The sequence below is a fragment of the Gorilla gorilla genome, chromosome 9 (genome assembly GCF_029281585.2).
Source record: "Gorilla gorilla gorilla isolate KB3781 chromosome 9, NHGRI_mGorGor1-v2.1_pri, whole genome shotgun sequence".
Lineage (NCBI taxonomy): Eukaryota > Metazoa > Chordata > Mammalia > Primates > Hominidae > Gorilla > Gorilla gorilla.
The window spans coordinates 85,215,589-85,241,752 of record NC_073233.2 but is presented as its reverse complement, the minus strand read 5'-3'; the positions used below and the strand labels follow the sequence as shown (position 1 = coordinate 85,241,752).

Below are 26,164 nucleotides of genomic sequence, written 5' to 3'. Positions count from 1 at the left end.
GTGAGTGCATGCTTACTGGGGGTTATCCAGCTGAGAAGGGCAGACCTATTGTCTCACATATAGGAAGAATGTTAGTGCTGGGAAGTCTTCCAGTTAACATATCCAACAATTATTTTTCAAGTGTGTTTTTAGAGAGAATGTGTACAATAGAAAGAACAGACTGGAAGAGGCTTTGGAGTCACATGGACCTGTGGGCATTGATTATGACCTTAGAATTTTCTTATGAGTCTTAGCCTCAATTTTCTTACCTGAAAATGCAGATCATGATTCTTACTTTGTAGGGTTGTGTGTGGTTAGGTTTTACTGTGATAATATAAGTACAGCATCTAGCACAGAGCCTGGCACACAGTTGGTATTTGATAAACAGTAGCGGTGGGAGAGTGGTTGCTGTGCCAAGTACTTATTAAATGCTGTTATTACTGTGATTACTATTTTTGTTATTGTCTAAATTTATTGCTTAAATTATTTACTTATATGTGAGTAATGCATTGGCCATTGTCTCACTTGGTATTCAAAACAATCCTGAAAAGAGGGGAATCAAGGTTGAGATTATCTTCAATGTATTGATGAAGAGACTGAGGCTCAGAGAGCTTGTGATTGGTCAAGGTCAGTAAGTGACAGTCAGATCCTGAGCTTAAGTCCTCAGAGTTCAAGTCCAGTTCTTTTTCTGTTACAGGAATGCTATCTCCTAGCCTATATAGGTGGGGCTTAGGTGAAGGACACTTAGCCTAGCCCATAGTTAGTAGCTATTGAAAAGGACTCCTGGTCAGGCGCGGTTGCTCATGCCTGTAATCCCAGCACTTTGGGAGGCTGAGGCAGGCAGATTACGAGGTCAGGAGTTCGAGACCAGCCTGGCCAACGTGGTGAAACCCTGTTTCTACTAAAAATACCAAAATTAGCTGGGCTTGATGGCAGATGCCTGTAATCCCAGCTACACGGGAGGCTGAGGCAGGAGAATCACTTGAACCCTGGGGGCAGAGGTTGCAGTGAGCAGAGATTGCCATTGCACTCCAGCCTGGGCAACAGAGCAAGACTCTGTATTAAAAGAAAAGGACTCCCGTGTCCTTCCCTAGCCTCCATGTTAGCCTCTTTCTTCCTCTCCTCCCCTGCTGCTGCCAGCAGTGACCACTGTGTGGTTCGTAAGCAGTGTCCCAACCTCCAAGATGGCATGAGTAACTCAAAAGACATTCTTCTGGCTCCAGTCCTTAATGTGCGTTATAAGGGCTAACTATACTTAATATCTTTAGATCAACATGTTGCTTTTCAAACGTTAGGAAAAACTAATGCTCAGCTGTTATAGACAGCTGCAGCCAGACCAGAAGCCTGACCTAACAGGAAACCCCACTGCAAAGCAATTTTTCCTTACTTGAGGTAGGGAATGGAGGTGGTCAGATTTTTTTACAGAATTACTTCTATTCTAAATGATTAACCTGGTCTCTGCAAGAGACTGTCCATTCTCGACTTGAAGGAGTCAGGGATTTGTCACATAAAAGTTTGAATCATTCCTTCTTTATACTTCTTGCTGCTTCTAGAAAGACAACTTAGTTCTGTTAGATGTTCGTGTTCTTGTCCACTAAGCAGGAAAAAGGAAAAATATCTCTAGAGAATGAACACTTAGAAAATAATTTAAAGTATACTTCTATGGGATAGAGGAGCCATTGCCATTTTTTTTTTGTTTTTATTTAAAAACAAAATACTTTCCAACCTACTGACTTCTCTCTTGCCCTCTTCCTTTCTACAGACATTTGTTGAGCACCAACTCTATGTGTGTAAAGGCCTGTGTTTGGCATTGGGGGTTCTGGGCTTTCAATCAAGCCCTCAAACCTCTCAATACACACAAACATACACACTAATCATTATACATGATAGCAAGTTGTAAGTTCCATAAGAGAGGGATAAATATGATCTTATAGGGCTTTAAAGAAGGGAAAAGGCATATTGGGTTTGGACAATGAAGTTTCCTTTGGCCTGATACAAAAAGAGTAAGTAGCTTTTGAATGTATGGAAATGATACAGGCTGTTCCAGATGAAGAGAAGATTCTGAACAAAGGAAGGGGGACTAGATACCAGGGAGAACATGGAGTGTTCTCCATGAACACTCTCCTCTGTGAAGGAATAGAGTTGGAAGTAAAGTAGGGGCCAGATCATGAGAACTTTGAATGTTGTACTGAGAAGCATTTCTAGGCAACCAGGAGCCATGTAAGTTTTTGAACAAGGTTATCAAATGTGTACTGTGGGGGAAAATTAATCTGGCTACATGTACAGGATAACTTGGCATCCCTTTTGAGGGTTCTAATCCTGATTTTGCTATTGAATAGCTATGTATGCAAGTCACATCCTCTCTGAAACACAGTTTCCCCGTCTGTTGAATCATTAGTAATATTTAGCACACAAGGTGTCTTTGAAGATTAAATGAAATAACAAATTTGAGAACACCTTATAATAGTACCTTACACATAGAAGGAATTGATACCAAGTACCTTAGAAACTAACGTATACCGTATATTCATGTTGTCTGGAAATTTGTTTTTATTTCTGTAGATAGAGCTCTCATCCTCCTTTTCTCTTCTTTCTTAACCTGATCAACTCTGATTTATCTTTCTACGCCAGGTTCAGAAAGTCACCTCCCCCTTTATGAAGCCTCTATACGTAGCCAGATTGAAAGCGTTCTTGGCTTTTGCCGTATTTTATGTTTCGCTAGCATTTTGTATGAACCTCTGTTATAGCATCTCTTTTCTGTTGTGACTTTTTAAAAGTATTTTTCTCCACCAAAGTTTGATTCTGAAACTTTGATGTGTATCACAGTGACCTGGAGGACTTTTTACATCACAGAGCTTCTGATTTAGTAGATTTGGGGTGGGACCCGAGGTTTTTATTTCCAACAAGCTCCCAGATGATGATGATGCTGGCTTGAGACCTCACTTTGAAGAGCACTGGTCTACATAGACAAATTGTGAATTACTCGAGGGCTAAGACTGTATCTTACTCATCTTTGTTTCCTGAGTACTTAATGTCTGGTACTTAGCAGGTGCTCAATAAATGGGAATGACTATGGTTGCACATTGAATATACTCTTGATTTCAGGTGGCCATTAAGCAGATGAATCTTCAGCAGCAGCCCAAGAAAGAGCTGATTATTAATGAGATCCTGGTCATGAGGGAAAACAAGAACCCAAACATTGTGAATTACTTGGACAGGTATGGAGTGGTGGGTCCCATCAGAGGGAAAGGGCCTTTGGGACTGATTGGTGGTGAAGCTGTTAGAGAAGAGGGCAGTGCCAGCCCTCCATTTATGAGTCTTCTGTGATGCTGAGCTCTCTGTATGTGACCCTGTGTAATGCTGGACACCTTTATTGCTGGGAAATCCTTCTGTGTTAGGCTGAACTCTACCACCTTGTAGCTTCTAACAGTTGATCCTGGTACTGTTTGTTTTGCCTAAGGGAAACCTACCAGCCCATCTGCCTGAGTCAAACATCTAGGTCCTTAACTCATTTTACATCCCAAATCTTTCCTTATTCTGCTCATCCTCCTGAATAACTTGTTGTTTGTTTATGTTCTCTTAAAATGCAGTGTGCAGAACTAGATGTTTCATTTGAGATCTGACCACTATGGAGAGAGTGGGACTCTTTCTAAACTCAACACAGTTTAATGATTTCATTCTTGTTTTATCTTTTAGGTTGTCTGCTTTGACTCCCAGTAAGTTTGCAGTCAACTAAAATTTCTGATTTTTTTTTTTACATAAGCTTGCATTAAACTGGAAATGTAGAACTTTTTCACTATCTTCATTAAGTCCCATTTTTATTATTTTAGCCCATCATTCCAGCTCATCAAAATTTTTTTGCAAAATAGTAATAGTGGTTGTATATAATATTTGTATTGTGCTTTACTTTGTACCAAGCACTTTCACGAACAGTATCTCATTGTGAGTTAGGGTTTTTTTATCCATATTTTACAGACAAGGAAACTGAGGTTTATAGATGTTAATAACTTGTCCAAGAGTAGTAAGCCATAAAACAGCAAAGCAGTGTTTTGAATTTGAATATTCCTAGCACCAATATCTAGCACCTTTCTATTATATCATGTTCTTTTCTCCGATACCTGAAAAAAAAAAAAAAAGTTAAGCTTCTTGCCCAGGGTTCAGAGACATCATAGGTGGAGGTGAAATTGGACTAAATCTTGGACTCTAATTTCTTTACCTCTTATATTGCATGACCAGCTACCTCTTCCTGTTACTGGTAGATTTCATAAGGGTGCCTTCTTGTTCTGCATCTAAAACACTAGTAAGCTTCAGTTTCCTTAAAGAAGAAAAGCGTTGAACTTTGACATTCCCAACACTATAAAGAATAAAGCCTTCTTCTTTGAGATGGCTGTGTCTCCTTAATGTGGGTCCTGACTGGCTCTGAAGAATCCTCTGAAAGTTAGTACCTTATCATCTCTTTCAGAACTTATTATACAGAGAATATAGCTCATGCAAACTACTGAAGGTGACAGGGGTATTAGATTTTGGTTCAGGATATGGAAAAATGAAAGCTGTCAGTAAGGGTATGGCCTGTCTCACAAAATGGTGAGTTCCCCATCAGTGGATGCATCTACATGGTAAGACGATGTTATTGAAGGAATTTGTGTTCTGGGAGTAGGATTAAGAGACTTACAGATTTGTTTATTAATCATATCTTTACTAGTATTCCCGGAGACTTTTACTCTGGAAATTAGAAGTAAATAATGCTATCTTTGCCCTCAAATAGTTCCTGGTCTGGTATAAAAAAAAAAAAAAACCTCTGTAAGGTCATGGAAGAGGATATTAACCTGAGCATTCAATGAAGGTGTTGCAAATGAGGGTCTGTGGTTTTTGTGAGATGTCCCAGAGGGGAACTCCATCACATATGGATGAACTCATGGGCAGAACCCTCATGATGTAATCACCTTCCAAAGGCCCCACCTCCTAATAACATTAGTGATTAGATTTTCAACATATAAATTTTGAGGGACACAAACATTCAGACCATAGCAGTTCAAATCCCCATAGTCTTCTCTCTCAAAAGAGATTGTTGAAGAAACACTTAGTCTGTCATGTTTATTTGTCAGGACATTAAAAAATTATAAATCAGAACACAGAGTTTTATGGAAAGATCTGTCGATTAGTAGTCAAAAAAATAGGATTCAAATCTTACCCTTGCTTGAGTGCATTTGTTAAAATCTTCCAACAGTCTCCACATCTGTCCAGCAGTATTCCCAATATCAGGATGAAGATAAGATGATACCACACAGTTCAAGCCAATGCAAGAAATGTTTTTTTCCAATCCAGCTTCTTTGTCCAAGACTGGCAGAAGACTTTAGGGCTCTAGGCTCGCCTTGTTTTTATTTGTCCGATTCTATAGTAAGGAAACATCGACCAGATAGGCTAAGTGACCTTTTTATTTATCGTGTAATAGGGTTGAGTGATCCAACTCCTGAGTGAAACTATCACTTCTAACTCATGTCAGCCCATAATCTCTCCGGGGATATCTTACTAAATGGTAGTCTTGGCTTATCAGAAGGCTTTGGCTCCGTAAGCCCTTGCTAAATTCATTCCATTCTTGAACCACAGACACTCAAAGTAGAGGTCAATTGTCAGCATAATGACTATGTATACAACACTTTGCAGCTTTTAAGGGGCTCTTATAAACATTATTTCGTTTAATATTTATAGTTATCTTTTATTTTATTCATTGATTTATTTAGTAAATATTGGCATCTGCTGTGCTGGACTCTGGGGATAGAGTCTTGAACAAGACCCAATACTTGGTCTCATAGATCTCAGATCTGGTAGGACTCTCTGGGAGGTTTAGTAGCTCTCTCTTCTTTGGGTAACATGGACTCTAAATCCTATCTTTGTCAAATGTTTGGATGCTTCTAGAGGTGTGGGAATCATGTCAGTCTTTCTGATTTTAGGATGTCTTCCTTTGTGTTGTGATGAAATATAATTTTATTGGATCACTTCAAGCTAGAGATCTTAGTTCTGCCCTTTGGGGCTTCACAGAACATGTATACTTGGTTTTCTCCAGGAGCATCCTTGAGAGATTCAAAGTTAGTGATTCTGTCCCCCAGATTCTGCTTTTCCCCAAAGTAAAGAACCTTTTACTTTACTTTGTGCTAAGACGTAGTTTCACTCTGTATATGCTTAGCCTTTGAAACCCAGTGCTATGGCTCAGTGTACTCTGATTGTTCCCTCTCACCCTTTATCTGTATTCCTGCAGTTACCTCGTGGGAGATGAGCTGTGGGTTGTTATGGAATACTTGGCTGGAGGCTCCTTGACAGATGTGGTGACAGAAACTTGCATGGATGAAGGCCAAATTGCAGCTGTGTGCCGTGAGGTAAGGCCAAGGGCCAAGCAGTCTTGGGTAGAAAGCTGCCTCCATATTCCTGTCTCCTGAAGTTCCCTGTACAGTGAGATCTCAGCCTGGGCTCTGTGGAATTGGTAGAAATTAGTGCTGACACTGCTATCATTCCTGTATTGTACCTGTGTTTGTCATTTCTATCACCATGATTTTTTTTCTTTAACGATAACTTTATTCTACCCATTGTAGAAAAATTATAAAGTACTAGAAAGTATATATTGTAAAAAGTCACTCATAATTCCAGTCTTAAAGATAACCACTTGCCTAAGCACGTTATAATATGTTCCTTTATCTCTTTTATCTGGGCATATATTTCAATCATTTTTATTCTGCTTTCTTGCTTTATTTATGTGCTATAAGGAAAATAAAACAGAGTAAGAAGGTAGTGATGGAGGAAGTACTATTTTAGACAAGATAGTCAGGGAAGGTTTTGCTATAGATTTGAGTAAACATCTGAATGATATATAAAAGCAAGCCAGCAAAAATCTAGGGTAAAATACTTCCAGGAAAATAAAAAAAGAAAACAAAGCTCAAATAGATACTCCCTTTCTCCTCATTGCTATTAAATGTCTAGAATCGATAATACGCTGATGTAAGAGGAAAAAAAGCCCTCCAGAAGGCCTGGACAGTGTCCTCAGGGAATAACCACATTTCATTTCCATTAGAGCAAGAAGATGAAGGGAATATTGAGAGACATTGAGGATATTGGGTGTTTTGCTGATGACAGACTGGACTTTCTGATGGCCCAATAATGCAAAAGTAATTGCGGTTTTTGCCATTACTTAAAAAAAAAAAAATACCAAAAACCACAGTTGCTTTTGCACCAACCTAATAGAAAAGTTAGGAAATTAGGGGAAGCATAGAAGATGAGATGAGGTTCAGATTTTTGTGGAGATGAGTATAATAGTATGATGGGGGTTTGATGGTGCAAGAGCTGAAGGCATACTGCTGAAATTATGTAGTTATATATTTAATCAGTGTTAAGAAAAATAAAATGTGAAATCAATACTGCCCTAGAAAATAATGGTCCCCTTTGCAAACAACTTTGGGATCTAGAATGTTCACAAGTAATTGGAATTAATTAATGGAATTAATACCAGGCTGGGATTCTTAGGGGTTCTGACTTTTTTTTTGTTCCACTACTAATGCAGTATTTTGTAACCTTCTTTTCATTATCTCCTTCTTAAGGAGGCTTTTTCCTAATCATACTCCCTTCCATGAAATTGTAATATCACATATACATAGCTAAGCTGTTTGGGTCATAAACCATTGTAATACCTAAGATTTTTTTCACCCCACCCCCTTACCCTCAGGAACCAAGTTTCACTAGTGGAGAATACATGCATATGTATACTTTGGGAAATCATTTTGCCTCATTATTAATCTGTAAAATGGAAATTGCAACATTCACACTATATATACCTTAGGGGTGCTATATGGATCAAAAAGCACTTGGAAAAAAACGTTAATGTTGTATAATAGATGGTATTACTATTCTTCAGTTCTAATAGAGATCATCTTCTCCTTTTAAAAAATCTTTATTGAGATATAATTCACCCATTTAGAGTATATAATTCACTAGTTTTTAGTATATTCATAGAGTTGTACAACCACCATCATAAAGAATTTTAGATCCTTTTTATCACCCCAAAGAGGAAATTAATATCCATTAACAGTCACTCCCCATGTCCCCTGCCCTGACTCTCCCAGCCCTATGTAACCACTAATCTATTTTCTACCTCTGTAGTTTCCCTGTACTGGGCATTTTATATAAATGGAATCATGTAATATTTGCTCTTTTGTAATTGGCTTCTTTTACTTAGCTAGCATTATGTTTCAAAGATTCATCCGTTTTGTAGCATGTATCAGTACCTCATTCCTTTTTATTGCCAAGTAATAGAATGGACATTTGGGTTGTTTCTGTTTTTGGCTGTTATAAAAAACAAAAAAATTACTCTATGAACACTTATATACCAGTTTTTGTGTGGAGGTATGTTCTCATTCTCTTGGATATATAACTACAGGTGGATTGCTGGTCATATGGCAACTCTATACTCAACTTTTGAGGAACTGCCAAACTGTTTCCGTAGTAGCTGTACTGTTTTACGTTCCTGCCAGCAGTGTATGAGGGTTCCAGTTTCTCAAGATAATTCTTTCTCATCATAATTTCTGACATCCTGAGACCTGTTTCTCCACCCTTCTAAGAAGAGCAGCTCTTACATTTTCAGGGAGAATCCAATTCTGGATATTGTTTTATTCTTACTTTAGCCATTGGTATATTCTTAGAAAGTAAAGTATTAGGTTAGGACCATTTAAATAGTATTTTCATGTTCACTTATATCTTTAGTGTTTTTTAATTGGTGGAAGTTTCTAAAAAATTAGTTTTGGGTCAATGAAATCAAATTATTGATTTAGTAGAAAAGCTGAGATGATCTCATCTGATTCCCACATTTTATAGATGGAAGTCCAGAATTATATAGTCAATGGGGTAGCAGCAGAACCAGGCATTTTAATTGTACCATTGTGTCTCTTTATTACTCATTCTGCCTGCTAAGTATAGGTGTTTTCCAAGATTCTTTTCTTTCTCCTTTACCCTTTGCCAGGTTCAACCATTTTTATAACTCAAACAAAAATCATCTCTTCCCAAATGACTTGTAAATATTTACCACTGTATGGAACCTAAGATTCATAAATTCAGTTGCCTACTGGACATTTGTCTTCAGATGTCAAATTCAGCATATCCAAAATAGTACAAAATATCTCCTCACCAAAATAAGATTATCCTGCTAACTTACTGCTTCTAGTATCACTTCCATATGTCTGCTTCCTCAAATATGACCCTTATTTGTTGTTTTCCTCTGGTCTGTCATTATAAGATCCTTTCCATTTTTCTTCAGTAATTTCTCTTGGGCCTTAGGTCCTTTACCAAGGATCTAATTTAAAAAAAAAAAAATACATTGGAGGAACTCCTTTACTTAAAAAAACTGTTTTAAGGTGAAAGGCAGCATGGAGTGTTAAAAGAATGTTTAGCTAGGAGATGGAAGACTTGTTTCTAGATCTGGCTCTGCGATTGATTTGGGGCAAGTCCTTTTACTCAGTGGGGCCTTACTTCCTTTATTTTAAAGTGAAGAGGTTGAATTAGTTGATTTTCTATTAAGTCTTCTGTATTATATGTATGTCCTTTCTTTCTCCCCCTGCCCACACCACTTCAATAGTGTCTGCAGGCTCTGGAGTTCTTGCATTCGAACCAGGTCATTCACAGAGACATCAAGAGTGACAATATTCTGTTGGGAATGGATGGCTCTGTCAAGCTAAGTAAGTAGGAGCCTTAGGAATGATAATACTTCTCTCCCCGTGGGGCCCTGTCTCCTGTGAGATGGTCATCATATAATAGTAACTACGACACTCACCAAAGGGTCTTTATGATTTCATGGGATATGAGGGCTGTTTTATATTTTCTGTATTAATCATAGGATATCATTTCATTATTTTTTCATTCATTTATACATTTAACAACAACCACAAAAAAACTTTGCTGAATGCTTACTCTGTGCTAGGTCCTGTGATGGGCACTGAGAGTACATTTTCCCTACCTTCTCAATCTAGTATGGAAAACTTGTAATAGATAATTAGAAAAAAGAGTTTTGTGTAATTTCTTTCATTCAGTTATTCAGCAAACTTTTATTGAATGTCTAGTACATGCTGGTCTTTCTAGGGATATGAGGACAAGTAAGAAGACATAATCCATACTCTCAAAGGCTTCCTAATTTAAATAAATTTATAATTGCAATATAATGTAAAAACCATGGCAGGTAGAACATTTTGTTCAAAGGTTTAAAGACCAGTAGACCAGACAAACAGGGTGTGTCATGGGTGGATGGGCCGTTTATGGAAGGACTGCTAGCAGCCCTGGGTCTGGGGCATAAAAACAGGGCCATGCCTAGTCATAGGTGATTGGGGTTTAAATCAAGGACTCGTGCCCAAGGAATAAGACAAGGACCTAGTCGCCAGATTTGGGATTATGGGAATGGTTTTTCAAGAACAAAGCAGAATTGGGACGAGCAATCAAGACCAAAATGGGCAGCTTGGACTTTAACACTAAGTCCCCTGGTTTGAGGAGAAGTAGGAGGCCAGAGATGGTGTTTCTTATATTCCTTCTATTTCTCTTCAGGGTTCAATAGGAAATAGGCTAGGAGCTAGACATGAAGGTGGTAGTCAAGTGACTTTGGAGAGACAAAGGATAGCAGAGCTGGAAGCCAGGCAGATCTTGTCACCTATGTGTAGGTACACAGTCAACACTTAACTGAAGTGAGTGTATATCCTAAATGTATGTTCTTTCTCTTATTTTTCTTTTCTAGCTGACTTTGGATTCTGTGCACAGATAACCCCAGAGCAGAGCAAACGGAGCACCATGGTAGGAACCCCATACTGGATGGCACCAGAGGTTGTGACACGAAAGGCCTATGGGCCCAAGGTTGACATCTGGTCCCTGGGCATCATGGCCATCGAAATGATTGAAGGGGAGCCTCCATACCTCAATGAAAACCCTCTGAGAGTGAGTGTTACCAGTTCTATTTCTAGTTATTTGGGCTGTTGTCTCTAGTCCCAGGAAATAAGAATCCAGGGTGTTCTCTGTGGTTTTCAACCTGGAGATCCCTTTTCTGGATACAACTAGTCACTGTTGAACTTAAAGTATAAATGGTCAAAGAAAAGGAATATTAGAAGTCACTCATTCATTTATTCAACAATTATTTGAGTCCCTGTCAAGTGCAAGAAACTATTCTAATGAAAATAAAATAAATTAATATGTAGTAACAGATGGTAAATGCTGTGAGAAAAAGCAAAGTAAGGGAGTTAACAGAGTAATGGAGGAACAGGTGTGCTATTTTAGAGTAGAGAGGGAAGTTCTCTCTTATAAGTTATTTTATTCTGCAGAGTTGGGAAGTCATTAGAGGGTTTTGAGCTGAGGAGTAATGTGATCTGATTTATGTTTTAAACAGATCATTTTGGCCGCTTTTATGGAAAATAGACTGCGAGAGACTGTTGTAATAGTTCAGAGTGGTGGTGTCTTGGTAGGAGTGGAAGTGAGAAGTGGTCAGATTCAGGAAATTAAAGGACTAGCTGACAAGATGAACTGAATATTAGAGAAAGAGGAATCAGCAATGACTACAAGATTTTTGGTCTGAATTGCTGAAAAAATTCAGTTGCCATCTGTTGAAATGGTGAAGAGCATACTTAAGTTGGGTAATAAAGAGCTGGTTTTGAATGTGCTGATTTGAAGTGTTAATTGGACATTTAAGTGGAGCTGGAGTAGAGTTTGGCTTAAGAGTCTGGAGTTCAAGGGTGAGAAGTCAGGACTATAAACATAAATTTATTAGTAGATAATATATAGTTGGTATATATAGTAGGTAGATGAGATCACTCACCTAGGGAATGAGTACAGTTAAAAGAGATTTGAGTACTGAGCTCTAGGTTATTCTACTGTTTACAGGTTGGAAGAACTAGCAAAGTAGACCAAGGAGTGGCCTTTCTAGTGTGAGAGAACAGAGAAGTGTCTTGGAGGTGAAGTGTCCTGGAGATGAAGAGAACAGTGTGCTTCCCGAAGGAGGAGGAGGGTAGATTATGTGTCAAATGTGATTGATAGGTTAAGATGAGACTGAGAAATGAACATTGGATTTGCCAATGTAGAGGTTCTTAATGACCTTAACAATCAGTTATCAGTAGAGAGATGGGGATGAAAGTCTAATTAAATTCATGAAAGTGGAAGAAGAGGACATTGAGATGGCATGTATAAACAGGTTTTTTTTTCTCTTAAAGGAATTTTGCTGGGAAGGGTAACAAAAATGGAGCACTATCTTAAAATGGAGTCAAGGGAGGGTTTTTCTAAAAGATGATGTCTGTGTGCTAATGGGAATGATTTAGTGGAGAGGAGGAAAATGGTCATGTACAAGAAGGAAGTGACAACCATAGAAGTGATATCCTTAAGTCGATGAGAGGGGTTTGATCAAGTACTGAAGTAAAGGACATTAGATTAGCATGGACAATTTATCCCTTGTAACAGAGCATCTCAACACAGGTGCAAATAGGTTGGTAATCTTGGTGTGGGCAAATGTGAAATTTATTCTGATTGCTTTTATTTTCTCATTTATTCCCACCTCCCATCCAGTGCAGGAATTCCCTGTGCACTGTTGCTGGTAGGTGGTCATCTACATGCTCATGTCATCCTTGGATATCTCTGATTATTGGAAATTGCTTCAGTGCACCAAACTGAAACTACCTTCTGTAGTTTCTATCCTTTGATCCCAGCTTTGCCTCTGACTCCACATACAACATACTCTTCCCTCCCTTAGAACGGCCTTGCAGATATTTGAAGATGATAATTGCTGGGATATGTTGGAAATCAGAGAATGATCCTAGACATAGACATATTTTTTTATTTTTATTTTATTTTATTTTTTGAGACGGAGTCTCACTCTGTCACCCAGGCTGGAGTGCAATGGTGTGATCTCAGCTCACCGCAACCTCCACCTCCCAGGTTCAAGCGATTCTCCTGCCTCAGCCTCCTGAGTAGCTGGGATTACAGGCACCTGCCACCATGCCCAGCTAAGTTTTGTATTTTTAGTAGAGACCACATTTCGCCATATTGATCAGGCTGTTCTCGATGGTCTCGAACTCCTGACCTCAGGTGATCCACCCACCTCAGCCTCCCAAAGTGCTGGGATTACAGGAGTGAGCCACCACGCCTGACCCTAGACATATCTTTTTATGTTTCCGGACCTTATCTGTGAAGTGAAGATGATAAGTCTTGCCCTATTACCCAGAGTTAATTGTGGCCATTAAATTAGACAGTGCTTATGTAAGTACTCTTTGAATTAAGTGCTGAGTGCTTGTAAAGATTTAGTCTTACTGTTTTTCTTTACCTTTCCCAGGAGACGCTTCATTTAGGGGACTAGAGTGGCAACAGTTTTCACTTACATTTAATATTCCTCTCCTGCTAGAAGAGATCAGTTCTTGGATGACTGAGGTGAAGGCACCAGGAATAATTTCTGCCAGCAGCTGGGCAGATGTTTAACTCAACAGGCTAAATGGATAATAAACCCTTCAGATGTGTAAGCAAGAATAATAATAAAGCCAGGCACAGTGACTCACGCCTGTAATCCCAGCACTTTGGGAGGTTGAGGCAGGCGGATCACTTGAGTCTAGGAGTTTGAGACCAGCCAGGCCAACATGGTAAAACCCCGTCTATACTGAAAATACGAAAAGCAGTCGGGTGTAGTGGCTGGTGCCTGTAATCCCAGCTACTTGGGAGGCTGAGTCAGGAGAATTGCTTGAACCTGGGAGGTGGAGGTTGCAGTGAGCCAAGATCGTGCCACTGCACTCCAGCCTGGGCGACAGAGCAAGACTCCATCTCAAAAAGAAAAAAAAAAGAAGAAGAAACCCTTAGGTCTGTAACATATTTCATAAGTTTACAAAGTACTTTCAAATACACTATCTTATTTTATTTTTACAGACATGTGAGATGGGCATTATCATCATCCCTACTTTACAGACAGGGAAGTTGTACATAGTCTCATGGCCTTTATATGTTCAACCTGATCCTTAGGTCATACTCTTTCCAGTATATATACACAGCTGCTACTTTGCATCCTAGAGCATAAAGCAGCTGACCATATTTCTAGAACTTGTATATGGGGAACAAGAGAGAGCCTCAGTTGGAGCTCAAGGTGATTCACCATTTTTATTGCCAGGCCTTGTACCTCATTGCCACCAATGGGACCCCAGAACTTCAGAACCCAGAGAAGCTGTCAGCTATCTTCCGGGACTTTCTGAACCGCTGTCTCGAGATGGATGTGGAGAAGAGAGGTTCAGCTAAAGAGTTGCTACAGGTAACTGTCCTTATGCAGGGAAGCACCTAATTCAGGGAATCACTAAACCAGGCCTTTTTTACTTCATGTTTGTAAGGTACTGGATATTATAGAACTAGGCTTCTCTTCTACCACTTCCTACACTCACTCTGTTCCTACTGCCCTTTTATCCCTGGGCCTTTGCTCATTTATTTTCTTAGCCTCTTTCTCAGCCTGTTAAAACTCTACACGTTCTCCTAGGCTCAGTTTACGATCTATTTTCCGAGCACCTATTGAGCTTTGCTTGTAGCTTTTTTGCTTGCTTCCTTCCGTCCTTTCCTTTCTTCTTCCTTTCCTTTCTTCTTCCTTTCCCTTTCCTTCCCTTGCCCTGCCCTGCCCTTGCTCTGGCCTGCCCTGCGCTGCCCTGCCCTGCCCTGCCCTGCCCCTGCCCTGCCCCTGCCCTGCCCTGCCCCTGCCCTGCCCTGCCCCTGCCCTGCCCTTGCCCTACCCTGCCCTGCCCTGCCCTGCCCCCCTCCTCTTCCCTCTCCCCCTTCCTCTCGTGCCCCACAGGGTCTCACTCTGTCACCCAGGCAGGAGTGTGCAATGGCGTGATTTTGTCTCACTGCAGTCTTCCTCTCCTGGGTTCACTCAAGTGATCTTCCCACCTCAGCCTCCCAGGTAGCTCAGACTACAGGTGCACGCCACCATACCTGGCTAGTTTTTTAAAAACTTTTTTGTAGAGACGGGGTTTTGCTATGTTGGCCATGCATGGTCTCAAATTCCTGGGTTCAAGCGATCTGCCCACTTCGCTTTCCCAAAGTGCTGGGACTACAGGCATGGGCCACAATGACCAGCCTGCTTGTATCTTTCAGTAGCACTTCCTTTGTTCTGTTTGAATTAGTCTGGCAGAGTTTGTTTGAGTCTTGTTGAGAAATGGCTCTCTGACACCCAAATCTTACACAACTTATATTTTGCTGGGATTAGCTCAAAGGATACATTTTTAGCAAAGGAACATAAGTTTATTTTATTTTATTTATGTTTTATTTTTCTTTCTTTTTTTTAATTCTTTTTTTTTTACATTTTATTATTATTATACTTTAAGTTTTAGGGTACATGTGCACAACGTGCAGGTTTGTTACATATGTACACATGTACCATGTTGGTGTGCTGTACCCATTAACTCATCATTTAGCATTAGGTATATCTCCTAATGCTATCCCTCCACCCTCCCCCCACCCCACAACAGTCCCCGGTGTGTGATGTTCCCCTTCCTGTGTCCATGTGTTCTCATTGTTCATTTCCTACCTATGAGTGAGAACATGCGGTGTTTGGTTTTTTGTCCTTGCAATAGTTTGCTGAGAATGATGGTTTCCAGTTTCATCCATGTCCCTACAAAGGACATGAACTCATCATTTTTTATGGCTGCATAGTGTTCCATGGTGTATATGTGCCACATTTTCTTAATCCAGTCTATTGTTGTTGGACATTTAGGTTGGTTCCAAGTCTTTGCTGTTGTGAATAGTGCCGCAATAAACATACGTGTGCATGTGTCTTTATAGCAGCATGATTTATAATCCTTTGGGTATATACCCAGTAATGGGATGGCTGGGTCAAATGGTATTTCTAGTTCTAGATCCCTGAGGAATTGCCACACTGACTTCCACAATGGTTGAACTAGTTTACAGTCCCACCAACAGTGTAAAAGTGTTCCTATTTCTCCACATCCTCTCCAGCACCTGTTGTTTCCTGACTTTTTAATGATCGCCATTCTAACTGGTGTGAGATGGTATCTCATTGTGGTTTTGATTTGCATTTCCCTGATGGCCAGTGATGATGAGCATTTTTTATGTGTTTTTTGGCTACATAAATGTCTTCTTTTGAGAGGTATCTGTTCATATCCTTCGCCCACTTTTTTGATGGGGTTGTTTGTTTTTTTCTTGTAAATTTGTTTGAGTTCGTTGTAGATTCTGGATGTTAGCCCTTTGTCAGATGAGTAGTTTGCAAAAATTTTCTCCCATCCTGTAGGTTGCCTGTTCACTCTGATGGTGGTTTCTTTTGCTGTGCAGAAGCTCTTTAGTTTAATTAGATCCCATTTGTCAATTTTGGCTTTTGTTGCCATTGCTTTTGGTGTTTTAGACATGAAGTCCTTGCCCATGCCTATGTCCTGAATGGTATTGCCTAGGTTTTCTTCTAGGGTTTTTATGGTTTTAGGTCTAACATTTAAGTCTTTGATCCATCTTGAATTAATTTTTGTATAAGGTGTAAGGAAGGGATCCAGTTTCAGCTTTCTACATATGGCTAGCCAGTTTTCCCAGCACCATTTATTAAATAGGGAATCCTTTCCCCATTGCTTGTTTTTGTCACGTTTGTCAAACATCAGATAGTTGTAGATATGCGGCGTTATTTCTGAGGGCTCTGTTCTGCTCCATTGGTCTATATCTCTGTTTTGGTACCAGTACCATGCTGTTTTGGTTACTGTAGGCTTGTAGTATAGTTTGAAGTCAGGTAGTGTGATGCCTCCAGCTTTGTTCTTTGGGCTTAGGATTGACTCGGCGATGCAGGCTCTTTTTTGGTTCCATATGAACTTTAAAGTAGTTTTTTCCAATTCTGTGAAGAAAGTTATTGGTAGCTTGATGGGGATGGCATTGAATCTATAAATTACCTTGGGCAGTATGGCCATTTTCACGATATTGATTCTTCCTACCCACGAGCATGGAATGTTCTTCCATTTGTTTGTATCCTCTTTTATTTCATTGAGCAGTGGTTTGTAGTTCTCCTTGAAGAGGTCCTTCACATCTCTTGTAAGTTGGATTCCTAGGTATTTTATTCTCTTTGAAGCAATTGTGAATGGGAGTTCACTCATGATTTGGCTCTCTGTTTGTCTGTCATTGGTGTATAAGAATGCCTATGATTTTTGTACATTGATTTTGTATCCTGAGACTTTGCTGAAGTTGCTTATCAGCTTGAGGAGATTTTGGGCTGAGACGATGGGTTTTTCTAAATATACAATCATGTCATCTGCAAACAGGGACAATTTGACTTCCTTTTTTCCTAATTGAATACCCTTTATTTCCTTCTCCTGCCTGATTGCCCTGGCCAGAACTTCCAACACTATGTTGAATAGGAGTGGTGAGAGAGGGCATCCCTGTCTTGTGCCAGTTTTCAAAGGGAATGCTTCCAGTTTTCAAAGGGAATGCTTCCAGTTTTTGCCCATTCAGTATGATATTGGCTGTGGGTTTGTCATAGATAGCTCTTATTATTTTGAGTTATGTCCCATCAATACCTAATTTATTGAGAGTGTTTAGCATGAAGGGTTGTTGAATTTTGTCAAAGGCCTTTTCTGCATCTATTGAGATAATCATGTGGTTTTTGTCTTTAGTTCTGTTTATACATTGGATTACATTTATTGATTTGCGTATGTTGAACCAGCTTTGCATCCCAGGGATGAAGCCCACTTGATCATGGTGGATAAGCTTTTTGATGTGCTGCTGGATTCGGTTTGCCAGTATTTTATTGAGGATTTTTGCATCGATGTTCATCAAGGATATTGGCTAAAATTCTCTTTTTTTGTTGTGTCTCTGCCAGGCTTTGGTATCAGGATGATGCTGGCCTCATAAAATGAGTTAGGGAGGATTCCCTCTTTTTCTATTGATTGGAATAGTTTCAGAAGGAATGCTACCAGCTCCTCCTTGTACCTCTGGTAGAATTCGGCTGTGAATCTGTCTGGTCCTGGACTTTTTTTGGTTGGTAAGCTATTGATTATTGCCTCAATTTGAGATCCTGTTATTGGTCTATTCAGAGATTCAGCTTCTTCCTGGCTTAGTCTTGGGAGGATGTATGTGTCGAGGAATTTATCCATTTCTTCTAGATTTTCTAGTTTATTTGCATAGAGGTGTTTATAGTATTCTCTGATGGTAGTTTGTATTTCTGTGGGATCGGTGGTGATATCCCCTTTATCATTTTTGATTGTGTCTATTTGATTCTTCTCTCTTTTCTTCTTTATTAGTCTTGCTAGCGGTCTATCAATTTTGTTGATCCTTTCAAAAAACCAGCTCCTGGATTCATTAATTTTTTGAAGGGTTTTTTGTGTCTCTATTTCCTTCAGTTCTACTCTGATCTTAGTTATTTCTTGCCCTCTGCTAGCTTTTGAATGCATTTGCTCTTGCTTTTCTAGTTCTTTTAATTGTGATGTTAGGGTGTCAATTTTAGATCTTTCCTGCTTTCTCTTGTGGGCATTTAGTGCTATACATTTCCCTCTACACACTGCTTTAAATGTGTCCCAGAGATTCTGGTATGTTGTCTTTGTTCTCGTTGGTTTCAAAGAACATCTTTATTTCTGCCTTCATTTCATTATTTACCCAGTAGTCATTCAGGAGCAGGTTGTTCAGTTTCCATGTAGTTGAGCGGTTTTGAGTGAGTTTCTTAATCCTGAGTTCTAGTTTGATTGCACTGTGGTCTGAGAGACAGTTTGTTATAATTTCTGTTCTTTTACATTTGCTGAGGAGTGCTTTACTTCCAACTATGTGGTCAATTTTGGAGTAGGTGTGGTGTGGTGCTGAAAAGAATGTATATTCTGTTGATTTGGGGTGGAGAGTTCTGTAGATGTCTATTAGGTCCTCTTGTTGCAGAGCTGAGTTCAATTCCTGGGTATCCTTGTTAACTTTCTGTCTTGTTGATCTGTCTAATGTTGACAGTGGGGTGTTAAAGTCTCCCATTATTATTGTGTTGGAGTCTAAGTCTCTTTGTAGGTCACTAAGGACTTGCTTTATGAATCTGGGTGCTCTTGTATTGGGTGCATATATATTTAGGATAGTTAGCTCTTGTTGTTGAATTGATCCCTTTACCATTACGTAATGGCCTTCTTTGTCTCTTTTGATCTTTGTTGGTTTAAAGTCTGTTTTATCAGAGACTAGGATTGCAATCCCTGCCTTCTTTTGGTTTCCATTTGCTTGGTAGATCTTCCTCCATCCCTTTATTTTGAGCCTATGTGTGTCTCTGCACGTGAGATGGGTTTCCTGAATACAGCACACTGATGAGTCTTGACTGTTTATCCAATTTGCCAGCCTGTGTCTTTTAATTGGAGCATTTAGCCCATTTACATTTAAAGTTAATATTGTTATGTGTGAATTTGATCCTGTCATTATGATGTTAGCTGGTTATTTTGCTCGTTAGTTGATGCAGTTTCTTCCTAGGCTTGATGGTCTTTACAATTTGGCATGTTTTTGCAGTGGCTGGTACTGGTTGTTCCTTTCCATGTTTAGTGCTTCCTTCAGGAGCTCTTGTAAGGCAGGCCTGGTGGTGACAAAATCTCTCAGCATTTGCTTGTCTGTAAAGGATTTTATTTCTCCTTCACTTATGAAGCTTAGTTTGGCTGGATATGAAATTCTGGGTTGAAAATTCTTTTCTTTAAGAATGTTGAATATTGGTCTCCACTCTCTTCTGGCTTGTAGTTTCTGCTGAGAGATCAGCTTTTAGTCTGATGGGCTTCCCTTTGTGGGTAACCCGACCTTTCTCTCTGGCTGCCCTTAACATTTTTTCCTTCATTTCAACTTTGGTGAATCTGACAATTATGTGTCTTGGAGTTGCTCTTCTCGAGGAGTATCTTTGTGGCATTCTCTGTATTTCCTGAATTTGAATGTTGGCCTGCCTTGCTAGATTGGGGAAGTTCTCCTGGATAATATCCTGCAGAGTGTTTTCCAACTTGGTTCCATTCTCCCCATCACTTTCAGGTATACCAATCAGACGTAGATTTGGCCTTATCACATAGTCCCATATTTCTTGGAGTCTTTGTTCGTTTCTTTTTATTCTTTTTTCTCTAAACTTCTCTTCTCGCTTCATTTCATTCATTTCGTCTTCCATCACTGATACCCTTTCTTCCAGTTGATCGCATTGGCTCCTGAGGCTTCTGCATTCGTCACGTAGCTCTCGTGCCTTGGTTTTCAGCTCCATCAGGTCCTTTAAGGACTTGTCTGCATTGATTATTCTTGTTATCCATTCATCTAATTTTTTTCAAAGCTTTTAACTTCTTTGCCATTGATTCGAATTTCCTCCTGTAGCTCGGAGTAGTTTGATCATCTGAAGCCTTCTTTCAACTCGTCAGAGTCATTCTCCATCCAGCTTTGTTCCGTTGCTGGTGAGGAGCTGCATTCCTTTGGAGGAGGAGAGGCGCTCTGATTTTTAGAGTTTCCAGTTTTTCTGCTCTGTTTTTTCGAGACAGGATCTCTCTCTGTTGCCCAGGCTGGAGTGCAGGGCGCAATCATGGCTCACTGTAGCCTCAACCTCTCCAGGTTCTGCTGATCTTCCCACTTCAGCCTCCAGAGTAGCTGGGACTATAGGCATGCACCACCATACCTGCCTAATTTTTCTATTTTTTGTAAAGACAGGGTTTTGCCATGTTGCTCAGGCTGGGCTCAAACTATCTGCCCACCACAGTCTCCCAAAGTGCTGGAATTACAGGCATGGCATCAGCCACCATGCCCATCCATGGAACATAAGTTTAGAAGATAATTAGTGAGTGTGGCTTTTGGAGTCTTTACACTTTATTCATTGGAAATCCTCAGATAATGGCAATGATACTCTACTTATTGAGAGTGAGATTTTGCCAGTTTGTGGGGAAACCCGGAGTCAGGGGTTTACTAGGCCTTTTATACTCCTGCCTGCCTAATCCTGATAATTTTATATGGTTGCAAAAATTGCCTTTAGCAGGCCGCATCATTTGTATTTAACATATATGTTTCAAGTACAATTTCTTATAACTAGTGTTCTTTTATTGTATTGCCCACTAGTGATCTAATAGTAAGTATCACATGCAACTTTATGAAGGCATGCACTGTCATTTGCTTTCGTATTATGAAGCCCAGAAGTGACAGGGCAGGGCAGGGCAGGGCAGGGCAGGGCAGGGCAGGACCTAGCATACTGCCCTGTGTTAATTATGAATCTCTTTCCTATTGGATTATAACCTCTATTTTATTAATCCCTGAGTCTCATGTTTTACCTAGGACCTGACTCAGGATAGGTACTCAAAATATATTTATTGAATTGAATGAAATTACTGGAAGAACCCACATTGGAATATCACCCTCTGGAACATACTTAGCATGTCTTTGTAATTGAGGTTACTGATTATGGCGTACTGGCCTATTAGATATGAGATCTGGGTTCTGCCAAGTATAACCCATTAGTCTCTAGTATCTGTTGGAACTAAAAGTCTCTTAGTACAATGTAGGACCCCTTTTGCTGTTCATGAGAGTTGTATTCTGGAAACTGTAGGCACTGGGAAATGTGTAAATACTATATGCTAAGCCTGCGATTAGTAAAGATACCATTCTTAATTAAATACCAAATTATAGTTCTTGAAAGATTAGTGCCCTCTAAAGTTTTCTTCCTGATATAGTAATATAACTAGTAATAAATGCGTTATATTGAATCTTTACCATATTTTAGGCACTAAACACTTTATATATTTAGGCACTAAGCACTTTATATATTGTCCTTCACAACAACTCTGTGAGTCATAGGTTCTATTATTCTCATTTTTACAGGTGAGAAAACTGAGGTTTCAAGTGTTTAGTAACTTTTCCATGATAGCTGGTAAGTAGCAGATCCAGGATTTCAGCCTGTTTGGCTCTCAAGTGTGTATGCTCTTGGCCACTGCTCTTAATAGGCTCAAAGAGTATCACAACTGGAAAGCCCTTAGGGCTCATCTAGTCTGTTTTGTTTATTAGACAGAGAAGGAAACTGAGGCCTCCCAATTCGATGTTGGATCATGCCGCTCTCAACTTAGGGGAATTGTAGAAACATGTGATCTGAGAAAGCTGGCTTTTTAACTTGTTGGTGTACATTGTAAATATTGAAAACCATGACTTTGAGAATCACAAATCATAAAAGCTTCACATCTGTTTCTCCTGTGAGAACACACTTACAGACAGAAATACATAGAATGTTATATATTGGAATTCATATCTTCATGATTTAGCTAGGATCTTTTATTCCTTTCGTAGTAATAGTACGTTCTTGTTCTCAGTAGCTCTTTATACTATCTCTGTCCCAACAGAAGTTGAAGTAATTCTCAGCAAAGAATATTAGTATATATGTTTCTCTCTCTTTCTCTTTCTCTCTCTCTCTCTGTGTGTGTGTGTGTGTGTGTGTGTGTGTGTGTACATATATACAATATGACTAATCAAGGGAATTGTAAGTATGGCAGAAGAATCAGATATGCTCATGTGAGTTAAGTAGTTATGCTTAGAGGTCAAATCTGGTTCTCAGTTTCCTGGTAGCCAGGGCAGAAAAGGAAATGTGATTGTTCCTATATTTTTTATCAAATAGAAGAACATCCTACAGCTTTAAGACACAAAGCTTTTTTTACTACTAAATGTTTAAAAAGAAAAAAAAGCACCATTTTTAAGAGGCTCTGAGAATTACATAAGGAATTGTTAGACCAGGCACGGTGGCTCATGCCTCTTATCCCAGCACTTCGGGAGGCTGAGGCCAGTGGATCAGTTGAGGTCAGGAGTTCGAGACCAGCCTGGACAGTAAGGCAAAACCCCGTCTCTACTAAAAATACAAAAATTAGCCAGGTGTGGTGGCAGGCGCCTGTAGTCCCAGCTATTTGGGAGGTTGAGGCAGGAGAATTGCTTGAACCCAGGAGGCGGAGGTTGCAGTGAGCCGAGACCGCACCACTGCACTCCAGCCTGGGCAACAGAGTGAGACTCCGTCTCAAAAAAAAAAAAAGGAATTGCTTTCTGTAACAGTTTTACTGAAAATTTAGATGCAATTTTCTTATAATATTTTCTCCTAAATAGTCATTAAAGGTTGAAGGTATGGCCCAAAGTACAGCCCAGTGAAAGTGATTTGGGAAAGGACCAAGCTACTGAACTTTTTACTAAATGAATTAGCATTGTTGCATTTGAGGATAGAACAATAAATTCCTAGATCAATGCTCCTAAAATGCAGTATTGCGATATACTACTGGGTCATGATCTATTAATACCTTCCCCAGAGGTAATTATTCAGATTATCACCATGGTTAGGCTTACCTCGGAAGAAATGGAATAATACAATATGAACTTGCTTGTCTGGCTTCTTTCCCTTAATGTGTCTGTGAGATTCAACCCATTGTCAGTGTACCAATTACTTATTGTATTGCTGTGTAATTTTCTGTATAGTATTATATGAATATAACACTATTCATTTTTCCATTCTCTTGGACATTTGGGTTCTTTCTGGTTATTGGCTATTATAAGCAAATCTTTTATGAACATTTCTATGTGTATCTTTTGGTGGCTATACAAACTAATTTCTCTTGGGAATATACCTAGGATTGGAATTACTAGAGTATAGGTAGATGTATGTTTATCTGTAAGTAGATGCTGCCAAACAGTTTTCCAAAGTGGTCTGTTTTAAGATGTCCTTCAATTTGGGGATGATCAGAAGCTTTCCACACAGCACCCTTTACAAACAAAGATGCCGTTATGTCTTGTAATGGTTACTGGGGAAGAATGTTAAATAGTCATGTGTCTTTTGCTATTTTTCTCCTTTCTAGCATCAATTCCTGAAGATTGCCAAGCCCCTCTCCAGCCTCACTCCACTGATTGCTGCAGCAAAGGAGGCAACAAAGAACAATCACTAAAACCACACTCACCCCAGCCTCATTGTGCCAAGCCTTCTGTGAGATAAATGCACATTTCAGAAATTCCAACTCCTGATGCCCTCTTCTCCTTGCCTTGCTTCTCCCGTTTCCTGATCTAGCGCTCTCAAGACTTTGATCCTTGGAAACCGTGTGTCCAGCATTGAAGAGAACTGCAACTGAATGACTAATCAGATGATGGCCATTTCTAAATAAGGAATTTCCTCCCAATTCATGGATATGAGGGTGGTTTATGATTAAGGGTTTATATAAATAAATGTTTCTAGTCTTCCATGTGTCAAAATCCTCACCTCCTTCATAACCATCTCCCACAATTAATTCTTGACTATATAAATTTATGGTTTGATAATATTATCAATTTGTAATCAATTGAGATTTCTTTAGTGCTTGCTTTTCTGTGACTGAACTGCCCAGACACCTCATTGTACTTGAAAACTGGAACAGCTTGGGAATGCCATGGAGTTTGATAATCTGCCAGGGACATGAAGAGGCTCAGCTTCCTGGACCATGACTTTGGCGCAGCTGATCCTGACATGGGAGAACAACCACATTTTTCTTTGTGTGTGCTTCTAGCAGCTGTTCGGGAGGACCTTGACCCAATAGTGTTCCCATGCTGTTTCTTGTGAAATGCTCTCGGCTATGTAGCAGCTTTTGATTCCCTGCATACCCTAGGCTGCTGCCCCTATCCTGTCCCTTGTTTATAACATTGAGAGGTTTTCTAGGGCACATACTGAGTGAGAGCAGTGTTGAGAAGTCGGGGAAAATGGTGACTACTTTTAGAGCAAGGCTGGGCATCAGCACCTGTCCAGCTCTACTTGTGTGATGTTTCAGGAACTCAGCCCCTTTTTCTGCCTGAGATAAGGAGCTGAAAGATTAACTTGGATCTTCTAATGGTCCAAATCTTTTGGTCACAATAAAGAGTCTCCAAATTAGAGACTGCATGTTAGTTCTGGATGGATTTGGTGGCCTGACATGATACCCTGCCAGCTGTGAGGGGACCCTGTTTTTAAGATGCATGGCCAAGCTCTCTGCAAATGGAAATGCTTACACTGGGTGTTGGGGATGTTTGCTACCTCCTGCTATTTTTGTGGTTTTGGTTCTCCCAGTATGGTAGGACCCCCGGCCAGCATTGTGGCTTGTCATGTCAGCCCCATTGACTACCTTCTCATGCTCTGAGGTACTACTGCCTCTGCAGCACAAATTTCTATTTCTGTCAATAAAAGGAGATGAAAATATTCTATTGGAGTATGCCTTTCTTTTTTCTCTTCGTTTTTTCTTTCCTTTTCTAATTTTTTATATGAAATAATGAGTAGTTTCTTCCTGAACAATTTGAGAGTGGTAAGTTGCAGATAGAATGCCCCTTTACCACTATATACCTGAATGTGTATTCTTTCTTTTTAACACTTTTATTTTAAATATAAATTAAGAGAAATGGGCCAAAACCATTTGTATTGTTTAAAGAATAATTATAAACACACTTGTATCCACCAAATCAAGAAATGGAACACTGACAGTAAGAACCTTCTCTATCTTGTCCTTCCTTTCTCATTATAGCCCCCACCTAAGAGATAACCACCATCTTGACTTTTATTTAAATAACTTTCTTGCTTTTCTGTATACTTTCATCACATTCAGGTGTGTTCCAATACAAGTAGATTTTAGTTTGGCCAGTTTTTGAACTTTAAATAAACATATAATAGATATATTATTTTGTGCCTGTTATTGTTTCCACTCAAGATTATGTTTTTAAAATATATGTACCTAGTTTGTGTGTAGCTCTAGTTCATTTATTATTCCGGCTGTAAGCACTTGAGAGGAAAGTTAACTTGTCCAAGATGAATTCCCTGAGGACTGGCCTCCCAAAGGATTTGGTTTTCTGCAGAACTCTATCATAATGGACTACAGCCAACTGCTCAAGGCAGTCATACCTGGTAGAATTCTCAGGTGGCTAATCAGGCCATGGGTCTATCACATCCTACAGCTACAACCATAAGGCTTGAGCCCCAGCTCTGATCACACCAGAGAAAATGCTTCTCAAAGATGGCACAACAGAGCTAGAGGCCAGTGTTCTATCGTGTGGTTTTACTATTGGATCCCAGCACCTAATACTACTAGAGAAGATGTAGTGCTTCTTAGGTGTGCAAAATATAATCCCCATGGCTCAATGCCTGGAGTCCTTCTCCGGAGTATGATATCTGGGCCCTACTACATTTCTTTGCCCCAGAAGGTGATGGGCATTAGAGTTTCCACACGTTTCCACCAATAAAGCAGGCTCCAAAAGGTCTGGAGTGGATACT

At 39.7% G+C, this 26,164-nt stretch overlaps 1 protein-coding gene across 11 annotated transcripts in view; it reads left to right on the top strand.

Moving 5' to 3' along the window:
- Positions 1-25,102, top strand: part of PAK1 (p21 (RAC1) activated kinase 1) — a 151,833-nt gene extending 126,731 nt beyond the window's left edge. For 8 of the 11 annotated variants that reach the window (XM_019037331.4, XM_055356867.2, XM_063693407.1 and 5 more), the window contains exons 10-15: positions 3,085-3,197; positions 6,236-6,353; positions 9,593-9,692; positions 10,736-10,932; positions 14,126-14,263; positions 23,763-25,102. In XM_019037331.4, the coding sequence (XP_018892876.1) occupies positions 3,085-3,197; positions 6,236-6,353; positions 9,593-9,692; positions 10,736-10,932; positions 14,126-14,263; positions 23,763-23,849 (753 nt within the window). In that variant the 3' untranslated portion in view covers positions 23,850-25,102. The remainder of the gene's footprint in view (positions 1-3,084; positions 3,198-6,235; positions 6,354-9,592; positions 9,693-10,735; positions 10,933-14,125; positions 14,264-23,762) is intronic. The other 3 variants (XM_055356869.2, XM_063693409.1, XM_019037334.3) reach the window with 1 other exon arrangement.
- Positions 25,103-26,164: the final 1,062 nt, after the last annotated feature.